Source organism: Pleuronectes platessa, chromosome 14 (assembly GCF_947347685.1).
Source record: "Pleuronectes platessa chromosome 14, fPlePla1.1, whole genome shotgun sequence".
Taxonomy (NCBI): domain Eukaryota; kingdom Metazoa; phylum Chordata; class Actinopteri; order Pleuronectiformes; family Pleuronectidae; genus Pleuronectes; species Pleuronectes platessa.
The window spans coordinates 20,761,153-20,774,522 of NC_070639.1; the positions used below are offsets into that span (position 1 = coordinate 20,761,153).

Genomic DNA, 13,370 nt, shown 5'->3' on the forward strand with positions numbered 1-13,370 from the left:
GTCAAACAATGGAGAACGCAGACATTTAACGCCTTGCAGGAAGAGCTCTTTTGTGAATAGAATTTTTTTTCTACTTGTTTAATGTGAAATGAAGAAACTCAAGTTTACTGAGCTGCAGACATGTTGACAGTGAGTCACAGGGAAACTGCCTCTGGCTTCTCCCGTCATTGCCGAATCATTTTAGCAGAGGGTGTTTAACAACTGCATACTTACAAAAGAATGAATTAATCGTTTCGTGTCGAATATGGATGTATGGGGTTGTTGATACTTTGATGACACCACACGAGCAGTATGGAGACATGCTACCTTTTTTTACTGTTGTTTTTTTAACATCTGAAGATTAGTCCCTAATATCTAAAGACATATTGGATTCGGCTGCTACACTGTTTACCCCTGAAACTCCAGCAGTGTTTTGTGGACTCAAAACACTTCGCCCATTCCTCCATCGGCATAGTGGGGAGTAGATAATGAGTTAAATATTATTTTTGGGTGAACTATTTCCTGTTTTATACCAGATGTTTCTACCCCTACATAAATAAAGTAATTTGTCTTAATCATTGCGTTTCTGGCAGTCGTTTGCAATGAGTTTGTGGAATAAGTTCATATATGTGTAAACACAATCGCTATTAGTCAGATCTACCAGAGCTTTGAGATTGTTAATTCATTTTTGCTCACCTCTATCTTTGTCTCTTTCAACCCTCTCACTTGTCACCAGTGGACATCTGAACAGACGTTACTTTTTTCGAAAGTTGAAACCAGGACCGCCACCTACAAGTGCATGACCCATTCACATGTCAGAAGAGGCTGCTCCTTGAATCCAAAGATCATAGAGATTCACTATAACGGCAGCTGTAGTGAACTTGCAAGGGCCCCTTCAATTTTGCATGTTGCTTCAATCTAAGTTTATTGTTCATACTCTTGACCAACACTGAAAAACATCTTTGTTTTGTCTTGATTGCCGAGGATGGGCCTCCAGGGTGGCCAAGTGTGTTTAATTGCTCTTGAGGGATGAAGGAGATAATGACCTGTTGACCACTTCCAAATGAGTTACTTAGTATTTATAACCTTTGAAAAACAAAGCATGCCGTGTTCTGCCCCATGGGCTCTCATTAAAGTCTTGACATCATTAACCCTTATGTTGATGGAAACCAAACCCATATCTATCCTTTAAAGTAGCATTTCATGTTTATTTGTTTCTTTCAATGAAAAAACTAAGAAAAAGTAATACTAATTGCCCCGGTTCCTTAGCACCTGGTGAAATACTCAAGGGATCTCAGTGTTGGGCATTGAAGAGGGACCTGGGACTAACACAAGTCATTGCAGTTGCCTTACATCACTCTGGGAATATGGCCAGCTCTTTTGAAACTTTTGAAAATTGTATTAGGGTCATAAAGTTTTAGAGATTTACACAATCTTTAAACATAGAGTTGAGTAGCAAAAGTTGTTGTTGCGCACTTGGTACCAGCATCGTACTATAAAGTCTTTAGGTCTAAGCAGTTATCTCTGTATTGGACATCATGCCAAAAGGTTTTAGATTTGTGCTTTTGTTTCCTAAACACATTTATCTGGTGACTAGAGTATCATTCAATAAGAGTCAAAAGTCACATTCTACAGGTACAACCATACTGTATTGGACGATGAGGGTAGTGATATTTGATATATACCTTACTGCCAGTAAGTCCAATGAAAACGCTGTAACTAACAATAAACTGAAAAGTACTAACTAGTAATGTTTATGTACCCAAGACACATGCTGGGGTGTTGGGCTCGGTGTAGAGCCAATGTTCGGGTGACCAACGACTGAATGGAGCTACAAAAAAAAATCGACAGTAGCTCAGACTCTTCACAACTGCAGTGAGCAGAAAACAATCTAAGAATGAACAACAGGTCCAGTCTTGAGGTGGTTTGGCTATAACAGTAGAACAGACTCACCAACACTGGACAGTCAAAGGCTGGAAAGATGTAAATCTGAATTTCTGCTGAGGCTGCAGATGACAAGCTCAGAATCTGGCATCGATAGCACGTAAACCAACCTGCTTCGTGTCAACAGTCCAGGCTACTGGGGACCTTAATACCAATCAATCATGCTCTGAATTCAACAGTCTGTCTGAGTGTTATGCAGACCATGTTCATCCCTTGAAGGCCACGGTGTACTGTCTTCTACCAACTATTTTGAGCATGGTAATGCACTTTGTCACAAAGCATAAATCTTCTCTCTTGTTTCATTAACATGAACAATAAGAGACCAGCAGCATACGTGAATGCTGAGGGGATATAACGCCATGCCACGATTTCCCCCGCCATCAGAGGAAAATGTTTTATCGACCTCCTCATTTAGAAGTGAACAAGAGGCAAAGGTTCACAGCTGATGAATTTTGCATGTATGCCTGACAGTGCCCTGCATGTTCAACTGACAAATTACCTGATGCAGTCATGTCAACATGGAGCAGGAACTTTTCTAACATTGTGTCGAACAAATGCTGTTAATATTTGAGGTAATTTAGAGAACACAGGGAGGCCCCACCCAGGATTAGTATGGTGTTCCTAACAGAGGAGTTTTTGAGTGTATATACTGCCAGTGCTCAAAATCAGACATACTTGATCTATCCCTGATCTTTTGAAGTAGATTGTGCTGACACTATGTTTTAAGACACAACTCCACATTGAAGCTGAGGTGACAAGATACCATCACCGTCAGCTTTGTCTTGATATGCCAGTAAAGTTGGTTGGATATTTGTGCAGAGGTAGGCCCAAGAGTAATTTGTTTTCTACATGTTTATTATTATGAACAGTAAAAGGGTTTTAATCTTGAAGTGATTTTTACATGTTCATGACCAGTTTCCCAACGGAGTGATGCCTGTGATGATGTAATAACAGTGTGTGTGTGACAAGATAAAGAGACTCTCAGCTGCTTTGGTGAAACAAGTGGTAACCTTCCCTGCCACAGACCACACAGAGCCAGCTTGAGGATCATTCAGGATCAGAGGCACCTCAAAGACTTTATTCTGATTAACTTTCTTAATTATTGATGATATTTATTTCTGTATATTGACAAACGTGTATACCTCTAACTCATAATTGTATTGTATCATTTATCACAGTAACTGCCTCAGTTAGTGATTACACAGGTCAAAGGGAGGGACAGCTGCACTGTAGCTATTGAAGATGAGACTGTTGAGTTTTCTCATCACTGAACCACCTCTGTCTCTGTCTATGAGGTAAATGGAAAACCATACTGATCCCCCTTATTTTATCCTCACCATGTTTGTTAACTTAGGCAGCTACCGCTACCCGACATTCGTCTTGTGTTTCTTGCTGTATGCATTTATTGTCTCAGCTAATCTGGTCATAATACTGGCAATATCACAAGAGAAGAAATTACATGAGCCCATGTATATTTTCATCATGTGCCTCTCTATTAACTCTATGTACGGCTCTGCTGGCTTCTTCCTCAGATTTCTCAGAGACCTTTTGTCTGATACTCATATGATCTCACGGATGGCATGTTACATTCAGGTCTACATCATTTACTCCTATGCATCCTATGAGCTCACCATTTTAGGCATCATGGCATATGATCGATATGTCGCTGTGTGTCAGCCTTTGCACTACCACAACAAAATAACCTTGAAGGTGGTGTCTAAGCTGATTTTGGCATCCTGGGTTTTTCCGTCCATTGGTGTTGCAGTTTGTGCGTATCTGTCCTTCAGGCTTCCTTTGTGTGGCAATAAGATACCAAAGGTGTTTTGTGCAAACTGGCCTCTTGTAAAACTGTCATGTGTTGCTACTCTGATCAATAACCTTGTAGGAATGCTTTGGACTTCATGCACAATATTCCTTCCCCTGGCTTTTGTGCTGTTTACATATGTAAAAATATTTTTGGTTTGTAGAAAACGTGATCTAAAATTCAAGGGCAAAGTACTACAAAGCTGTGTGCCACACATTGTTACATTTGTCAGTTATTCCATCACTGTGTTTTGCGACATTTCCCTGAGCAGAATTAATGTTGAAGAGCTGAATCCATTTCTAGGTGTAATTCTGTCACTTGAGTTTGTTGTGATTCCTCCGATTCTGAATCCTCTTGTGTATGGCCTGAAGTTACCAGAAATTAGAAAAACGATATCCAGAATGCTCTCCTGCTCAAAACATGACGAAAAAGCTAAACCTTAGAAATAAGAGTGATATAATGTCCTTGTGCTGATGTGACCTTCTTTCATCATTATCTTACTAATTATTTGACTTAACTCATTAGTAGTAAGTCATATGAATGTTGTGAATACTAAGTATTTTTTCCTTTGAATCAATTAACCAAACAAAATACAAACATGTAAAAATGAATAAAACATGAATTGCTGATTGATGGACAAAGAGTCTGTGTATCATTTGTAAAAGAGGCACAGTCATACTGGAGTAAAGATGACCTGCAGTCAACTCAAATCATACTCCATAACTAGAATTTCATCAATAAATGTATTTTGGTTGTTTTGACAAGGAAGAAGATGAGGTCAAATTTCAAAATACACTGCACTTTTAAAATCTATCTTTGATGCTTGGTTGTCTTTGTTGATATTATACATTTTATGATTATTATTCATAGAACGAATTACTATAGGTTTATAATTATTTAGACAATAAATTCTTTAATGAGATGTGTTAACATAATGTGACTGAATAAAATAGATTGTTCAATCACTTGAATACAAATATGAATCTAGATGTGTAACGGAGCAAACTGACCAGGTGTATATGTAAAGTATATGATAACTTGTGTTTAATATGAATAGAGTAATTGCAAGTGAGGTTCCAATCCTGCAGTATCACATGCCCATTGTGATTATTGTGATGTATACGTATATTATATAATTAATAAGTAAATGAGTAGGTCTAATAGTAATAAGAAGGAGATAGATAAACAAGAAATAACCAGTTTTTGTAACATAAACCTTGTTATTAGGTAAAACCTGTTCATTGAGACATCGAGGCTCCTGCTGCATACAGGTGGATGGGTTCTCATTGTGCCTGGAAACCTAAAGCAAAGGCTCAGAGACCAGCTGCTACATCAGGTCCTCAATGGTTGACCTTCTGGAGAGTTACACCACCTGTTTGAGAAAGATATCTGAGGCTTGACCACAAAGTGTCTGAACCTCTCTGGCCTCCTGTGGCATTGACAAGATGGCCACTGCTGCATGAACAGAGAGTATTTTCACACTGTGGGGCGCAGATTAGATATGTGGCGGGGGGGGGGGGGGCACTGTTCCTCCGGTTTTAAAACAAGTCGGATGTTTACAATTGATTGCTGCCTTAAGCCAAGCAGGTCTCTCACATCTTGTCCTTGGTGACTTGTTGTTGACTCAGTAGTCCAAGAAATATAAAAAATATATAAAAAAAAGGTTGCTATAATATTTAGACGTTGAAATGACTGATGGCACAATTTAGGGGCCTCTCAGTATCTTATAAGGTCATTTTAAGTGACCTCAGTTCCAGACTGACAGGTTAAGGAGCAAAGTTAGACTCAAAAAGGTCACAAATGTGTAAAACATGATCTAGAAATAAAAGATAAGATGAAAATGAATAAGATAAGATAAGAAAATGCTTTATTCGTCCAAATACAGAGACATTTGCTGCAGATGAATATATGATAATATATGAAGATGAACCATCCTCACGGGTCCCCGAACAACAGAGGTGACAACAAACATTCTTTAAACCAATATAATTATAATAATAATAATAACTCAAATATAACCACATTAATGCTGTCACCCTATATTAGGAGTGCCGCATTAACATTCATTTGATTTCATGTTAAAATGGCACATGGTATGAATAATTATTAACAGCGATCTATCTTTAAAAAAAGTTTAATATGATCAGTAAATGCTTTTAATCTTAGACAGCAATCAGATTTTTACACGTTCATGTCCAGTTTCCCAACGGGGTGATGCCTGTGATGATGTAATAACAGTGTGTGTGTGACAAGATAAAGAGACTCTCAGCTGCTTTGGTGAAACCAGTGGTAACCTTCCCTGCCACAGACCACACAGAGCCAGCTTGAGGATCATTCAGGAGCAGAGGGACCTCAAAGACTTTATTCTGATTAACTTTCTTACTTATTGATGATATTTACCTCTTTTAAATGACAAACGTGTATACCTCTAACTCATAATTGTATTGTATCATTTATCACAGTAACTGCCTCAGTTAGTGATTACACAGGTCAAAGGGAGGGACAGCTGCACTGTAGCTATTGAAGATGAGACTGTAGAGTTTTCTCATCACTGAACCACCTCTGTCTCTGTCTATGAGGTAAATGGAAAACCATACTAATCCCCCTTATTTTATCCTCACCATGTTTGTGAACTTAGGCAGCTACCGCTACCCGACATTCGTCTTGTGTTTCTTGCTGTATGCGTTTATTGTCTCAGCTAATCTGGTCATAATACTGGCAATATCACAGGAGAAGAAATTACATGAGCCCATGTATATTTTCATCATGTGCCTCTCTATTAACTCTATGTACGGCTCTGCTGGCTTCTTCCTCAGATTTCTCAGAGATCTTTTGTCTGATACTCATATGATCTCACGGTCGGCATGTTTCACTCAGGTCTACATCATTTACTCCTATGCATCCTATGAGCTCACCATTTTAGGCATCATGGCATATGATCGATATGTCGCTGTATGTCAACCTTTGCACTACCACAACAAAATAACCTTGAAGGTGGTGTCTAAGCTGATTGTGGTAGCGTGGGTGATTCCTTCCATTTCAATTGCAGTTTGTGTTTTTCTGTCCTCCAAGCTTCCTTTGTGTGGAAATAAGATACCTAAGGTGTTTTGTGCAAACTGGCCTGTTGTAAAACTGTCATGTGTTGCTACTCTGATCAATAACCTTGTTGGAATGCTTGTTTCCACAAGCACAGTTTTTCTTCCCCTGGCTTTTGTCCTGTTTACATATGTACGAATCTTTTTGGTGTGTAGAAAACGCAGTTTAAAATTCAAGGGCAAAGTACTACAAAGCTGTGTGCCACACATTGTTACATTTGTCAATTATTCGATCACTGTGTTTTGTGACGTTGCCCTGAGCAGAATTAATGTTGAAGAGCTCAATCGATTTCTAGGTGTAATTCTGTCACTTGAGTTTGTTGTGATTCCTCCGATTCTGAATCCTCTTGTGTATGGCCTGAAGTTACCAGAAATTAGAAAAACGATATCCAGAATGCTCTCCTGCTCAAAACATGACGAAAAAGCTAAACCTTAGAAATAAGAGTGATATAATGTCCTTGTGCTAATGTGAACTTTTATCATCATTAACTTACTAATTATTTGACTTTAATAATTAGTAGTAAGTCATATGAATGTTAAGAATACTTGTCTTAATTTTTGTGGCGATTGATATATAGGTATTTTTCCCTTTTGATCAGTTAACCAAACAAAATACAAAAATGTAAATAATGAATAAAACATGAATTGCTGATTGATAAACAAAGAGTCTGTGTATCATTTGTAAAAGAGCCACAGTGATACTGGAGTAAAGATGACCTGCAGTAAACTCAAATAATACTTCTTAACAAGAATTTCATCAATATAAATGTATTTTTGTTATTGTGACAAGGAACAAGATGAAGTCACATTACAAAATACACTGCAATTTTAAAATCTATCTTTGATGCTTGGTTGTCTTTGCTGATATTATACATTTCATGATTATTATTTAAACAACGTTTTACTATAAGTTTATAAATATTTAGACAATAAATGATTCAATAAGATGTGTTTACATATTGTTACTGAATACAATTGATTGCTGCCTTAAGCCAAGCAGTTCTCCCACTTCCTGTCCTTGGTGACTTGTTGTTTTCCTCAGTTGACCAACAAATGTACAAAAATATAAAAGAGGTTCTACAATATTTAGAAGTTAAAATGACTGATGGCACAATTTAGGGGCCTCTCAGTATCTTATAAGGTCATTTTAAGTGACCTCCGTTCCAGACTGACAGGTTAAGGAGCAAAGTTAGACTCAAAAATGTCACAAATGTGTTAAACTTGATCTAGAAATGAAAGATAAGATGAAAATGAATAAGATAAGATGAGAAAATGGTTTATTTGTCCAAATATGGAGACATTTGCTGCAGATGAATATATGATAATATATGAAGATGAACCATCCTCACGGGTCCCCGGACAACTGAGGTGACCACAAACATTCTTTAAACCAATATAATTATAATAATAATAATAACTAAAATATAACCACATTAATGCTGTCACCCTATATTAGGCGTGCCGCATTAACATTCATTTGATTTCATGTTAAAATGGCACATAGTATGAATCATTATTAACAGCGATCTATCTTTAAAAAAAGTTTAATATGATCAGTAAATGCTTTTAATCTTAGACAGCAATCAGATTTTTACATGTTCATGTCCAGTTTCCCAATGGGGTGATGCCTGTGATGATGTAATAACAGTGTGTGTGTGACAAGATAAAGAGACTCTCAGCTGCTTTGGTGAAACCAGTGGTAACCTTCCCTGCCACAGACCACACAGAGCCAGCTTGAGGATCATTCAGGAGCAGAGGGACCTCAAAGACTTTATTCTGATTAACTTTCTTACTTATTGATGATATTCACTTCTGCATATTGACAAACGTGTATACCTCTAACTCATAATTGTATTGTATCATTTATCACAGTAACTGCCTCAGTTAGTGACTAAACAGGTCAAAGGGAGGGGCAGCTGCACTGTAGCTATTGAAGATGAGACTGTAGAGTTTTCTCATCACTGAACCACCTCTGTCTCAGTCTATGAGGTAAATGGAAAACCATACTGATCCCCCTTATTTTAACCTCACCATGTTTGTGAACTTAGGCAGCTACCGCTACCCGACATTCGTCTTGTGTTTCTTGCTGTATGCGTTTATTGTCTCAGCTAATCTGGTCATAATACTGGCAATATCACAGGAGAAGAAATTACATGAGCCCATGTATATTTTCATCATGTGCCTCTCTATTAACTCTATGTACGGCTCTGCTGGCTTCTTCCTCAGATTTCTCAGAGATCTTTTGTCTGATACTCATATGATCTCACGGTTGGCATGTTTCACTCAGGTCTACATCATTTACTCCTATGCATCCTATGAGCTCACCATTTTAGGCATCATGGCATATGATCGATATGTCGCTGTATGTCAACCTTTGCACTACCACAACAAAATAACCTTGAAGGTGGTGTCTAAGTTGATTGTGGTATCCTGGGTTTTTCCGTCCATTTCTGTTGCAGTTTGTGTTTTTCTGTCCTCCAAGCTTCCTTTGTGTGGCAATAAGATACCTAAGGTGTTTTGTGCAAACTGGCCTCTTGTAAAATTGTCATGTGTTGCTACTCTGATCAATAACTTTGTTGGAATGCTTTTGTCTTCAAGCACAGTTTTTGTTCCCCTGGCTTTTGTCCTGTTTACATATGTACGAATCTTTTTGGTGTGTAGAAAACGCAGTCTAAAATTCAAGGGCAAAGTACTACAAAGCTGTGTGCCACACATTGTTACATTTGTCAGTTATTCCATCACTGTGTTTTGTGACGTTGCCCTGAGCAGAATTAATGTTGAAGAGCTCAATCGATTTCTAGGTGTAATTCTGTCACTTGAGTTTGTTGTGATTCCTCCGATTCTGAATCCTCTTGTGTATGGCCTGAAGTTACCAGAAATTAGAAAAACGATATCCAGAATGCTCTCCTGCTCAAAACATGACGAAAAAGCTAGACCTTAGAAATAAGAGTGATATAATGTCCTTGTGCTGATGTGAACTTCTATCATCATTAACTTACTAATTATTTGACTTTAATAATTAGTAGTAAGTCTTATGAATGTAAAGAATACTTGTCTTAATTTTTGTGGCGATTGATATATAGGTATTTTTCCCTTTTGATCAGTTAACCAAACAAAATACAAAAATGTAAATAATGAATAAAACATGAATTGCTGATTGATGAACAAAGAGTCTGTGTATCATTTGTAAAAGAGCCACAGTGATACTGGAGTAAAGATGACCTGCAGTAAACTCAAATAATACTTCTTAACAAGAATTTCATCAATATAAATGTATTTTTGTTATTGTGACAAGGAACAAGATGAAGTCACATTACAAAATACACTGCAATTTTAAAATCTATCTTTGATGCCTTGTTGTCTTTGCTGATATTATACATTTCATGATTATTATTTAAACAACGTTTTACTATAAGTTTATAAGTATTTAGACAATAAATGATTCAATAAGATGTGTTTACATATTGTTACTGAATACAATTGATTGCTGCCTTAAGCCAAGCAGGTCTCCCACTTCCTGTCCTTGGTGACTTGTGGTTTTCCTCAGTTGACCAACAAATGTACAAAAATATAAAAGAGGTTCTACAATATTTAGAAGTTAAAATGACTGATGGCACAATTTAGGGGCCTCTCAGTATCTTATAAGGTCATTTTAAGTGTACTCCGTTCCAGACTGACAGGTTAAGGAGCAAAGTTAGACTCAAAAAGGTCACAAATGTGTAAAACGTGATCTAGAAACGAAAGATAAGATGAAAATGAATAAGATATGATGAGAAAATGGTTTATTTGTCCAAATATGGAGACATTTGCTGCAGATGAATATATGATAATATATGAAGATGAACCATCCTCACGGGTCCCCGGACAACTGAGGTGATCACAAACATTCTTTAAACCAATATAATTATAATAATAATAATAACTCAAATATAACCACATTAATGTTGTCAACCTAAATTAGGGGTTCCACGTTAACATTTATTTGATTTCATGTTAAAATAGCACATGGTATGAATAATTTTTAACAGCGATCTATCTTTAAATTTTTTTTAATATGATCAGTAAATGCTTTAAATCTCAGACAGCAAACAGATTTTTACACGTTCATGTCCAGTTTCCCAATGGGGTGATGCCTGTGATGATGTAATAACAGTGTGTGTGTGACAAGATAAAGAGACTCTCAGCTGCTTTGGTGAAACAAGTGGTAACCTTCCCTGCCACAGACCACACAGAGCCAGCTTGAGGATCATTCAGGAGCAGAGGGACCTCAAAGACTTTATTCTGATTAACTTTCTTACTTATTGATGATATTTACTTCTTTTAAATGACAAACGTGTATACCTATAACTCATAATTGTATTGTATCATTTATCACAGTAACTGCCTCAGTTAGTGATTACACAGGTCAAAGGGAGGGGCAGCTGCACTGTAGCTATTGAAGATGAGACTGTAGAGTTTTCTCATCACTGAACCACCTCTGTCTCTGTCTATGAGGTAAATGGAAAACCATACTAATCCCCCTTATTTTATCCTCACCATGTTTGTGAACTTAGGCAGCTACCGCTACCCGACATTCGTCTTGTGTTTCTTGCTGTATGCGTTTATTGTCTCAGCTAATCTGGTCATAATACTGGCAATATCACAGGAGAAGAAATTACATGAGCCCATGTATATTTTCATCATGTGCCTCTCTATTAACTCTATGTACGGCTCTGCTGGCTTCTTCCTCAGATTTCTCAGAGATCTTTTGTCTGATACTCATATGATCTCACGGTCGGCATGTTTCACTCAGGTCTACATCATTTACTCCTATGCATCCTATGAGCTCACCATTTTAGGCATCATGGCATATGATCGATATGTCGCTGTGTGTCAACCTTTGCACTATCACAACAAAATAACATTGAAGGTGGTGTCTAAGCTGATTGTGGTAGCGTGGGTGATTCCTTCCATTTCAGTTGCAGTTTGTGTTTTTCTGTCCTCCAAGCTTCCTTTGTGTGGCAATAAGATACCTAAGGTGTTTTGTGCAAACTGGCCTATCGTAAAACTGTCATGTGTTGCTACTCTGATCAATAACCTTGTTGGAATGCTTGTTTCCACAAGCACAGTTTTTCTTCCCCTGGCTTTTGTCCTGTTTACATATGTACGAATCTTTTTGGTGTGTAGAAAACGCAGTTTAAAATTCAAGGGCAAAGTACTACAAAGCTGTGTGCCACACATTGTTACATTTGTCAGTTATTCCATCACTGTGTTTTGTGACGTTGCCCTGAGCAGAATTAATGTTGAAGAGCTCAATCGATTTCTGGGTGTAATTCTGTCACTTGAGTTTGTTGTGATTCCTCCGATTCTGAATCCTCTTGTGTATGGCCTGAAGTTACCAGAAATTAGAAAAACGATATCCAGAATGCTCTCCTGCTCAAAACATGACGAAAAAGCTAAACCTTAGAAATAAGAGTGATATAATGTCCTTGTGCTGATGTGAACTTCTATCATCATTAACTTACTAATTATTTGACTTTAATAATTAGTAGTAAGTCTTATGAATGTTAAGAATACTTGTCTTAATTTTTGTGACGATTGATATATAGGTATTTTTCCCTTTTGATCAGTTAACCAAACAAAATACAAATATATAAATAATGAATAAAACATGAATTGCTGATTGATGGACAAAGAGTCTGACGAAAAAGCTAAACCTTAGAAATAAGAGTGACATAATGTCCTTGTGCTGATGTGAACTTCTATCATCATTAACTTACTAATTATTTGACTTAACTAATTAGTAGTAAGTCATATGAATGTTGTGAATACTAAGTATTTTTTCCTTTGGATCAATTAACCAAACAAAATATAAACATGTAAAAATGAATAAAACATGAATTGCTGATTGATGGACAAAGAGTCTGTGTATCATTTGTAAAATAGGCACAGTCATACTGGAGTAAAGATGACCTGCAGTCAACTCAAATCATACTCCATAACTAGAATTTCATCAATAAATGTATTTTGGTTGTTTTGACAAGGAAGAAGATGAGGTCAAATTTCAAAAATACACTGCACTTTTAAAATCTATCTTTGATACTTGGTTGTCTTTGTTGATATTATACATTTTATGATTATTATTCATAGAACCTATTACTATAGGTTTATAATTATTTAGACAATAAATTCTTTAATGAGATGTGTTAACATAATGTGACTGAATAAAATAGATTGTTCAATCACTTGAATACAAATATGAATCTAGATGTGTAACGGAGCAAACTGACCAGGTGTATATGTAAAGTATATGATAAATATACTAATAGTAATAAATATTCTCTTATTCTGTCTTCACGTGTTACAATATGGTGCATGTTTCAAAAAATGTCTGTCAAGCATTTAAACTGTTCTGATATTGAGTAAATATTTGTAATTGTCCAATGATCATAGATAGCTATAAACTAAAATAACTGCATGTTAAAGAAATCACGTTCTATCCAATAAATGATCCACAACTAAATCTTTGTTTACATTTATCATGTTTGGCTGTTTCACTGTCAACAGGT

The 13,370-nt window shown here is 36.7% G+C and overlaps 4 protein-coding genes across 4 annotated transcripts; all 4 read left to right on the forward strand.

The window, feature by feature from the left end:
* The first annotated feature begins 3,222 nt into the window (after nucleotides 1-3,222).
* Nucleotides 3,223-4,170, forward strand: LOC128455514 (olfactory receptor 6N1-like). The gene has a single exon (XM_053439184.1). The coding sequence runs from the start codon at nucleotides 3,223-3,225 to the stop codon at nucleotides 4,168-4,170; it is 948 nt and encodes a 315-aa protein (XP_053295159.1).
* A 2,140-nt stretch (nucleotides 4,171-6,310) lies between these two features.
* LOC128455515 (olfactory receptor 6N1-like) lies at nucleotides 6,311-7,258 on the forward strand. Its single transcript, XM_053439185.1, has one exon. It carries the CDS (start codon nucleotides 6,311-6,313, stop codon nucleotides 7,256-7,258), a length of 948 nt encoding a protein of 315 aa, XP_053295160.1.
* Nucleotides 7,259-8,815: 1,557 nt separating this feature from the next.
* On the forward strand, nucleotides 8,816-9,763 carry LOC128455516 (olfactory receptor 142-like). Its single transcript, XM_053439186.1, has one exon. It carries the CDS (start codon nucleotides 8,816-8,818, stop codon nucleotides 9,761-9,763), a length of 948 nt encoding a protein of 315 aa, XP_053295161.1.
* A 1,557-nt stretch (nucleotides 9,764-11,320) lies between these two features.
* LOC128455517 (olfactory receptor 6N1-like) lies at nucleotides 11,321-12,268 on the forward strand. Its single transcript, XM_053439188.1, has one exon. The coding sequence runs from the start codon at nucleotides 11,321-11,323 to the stop codon at nucleotides 12,266-12,268; it is 948 nt and encodes a 315-aa protein (XP_053295163.1).
* The last annotated feature ends 1,102 nt before the right edge of the window (nucleotides 12,269-13,370 follow it).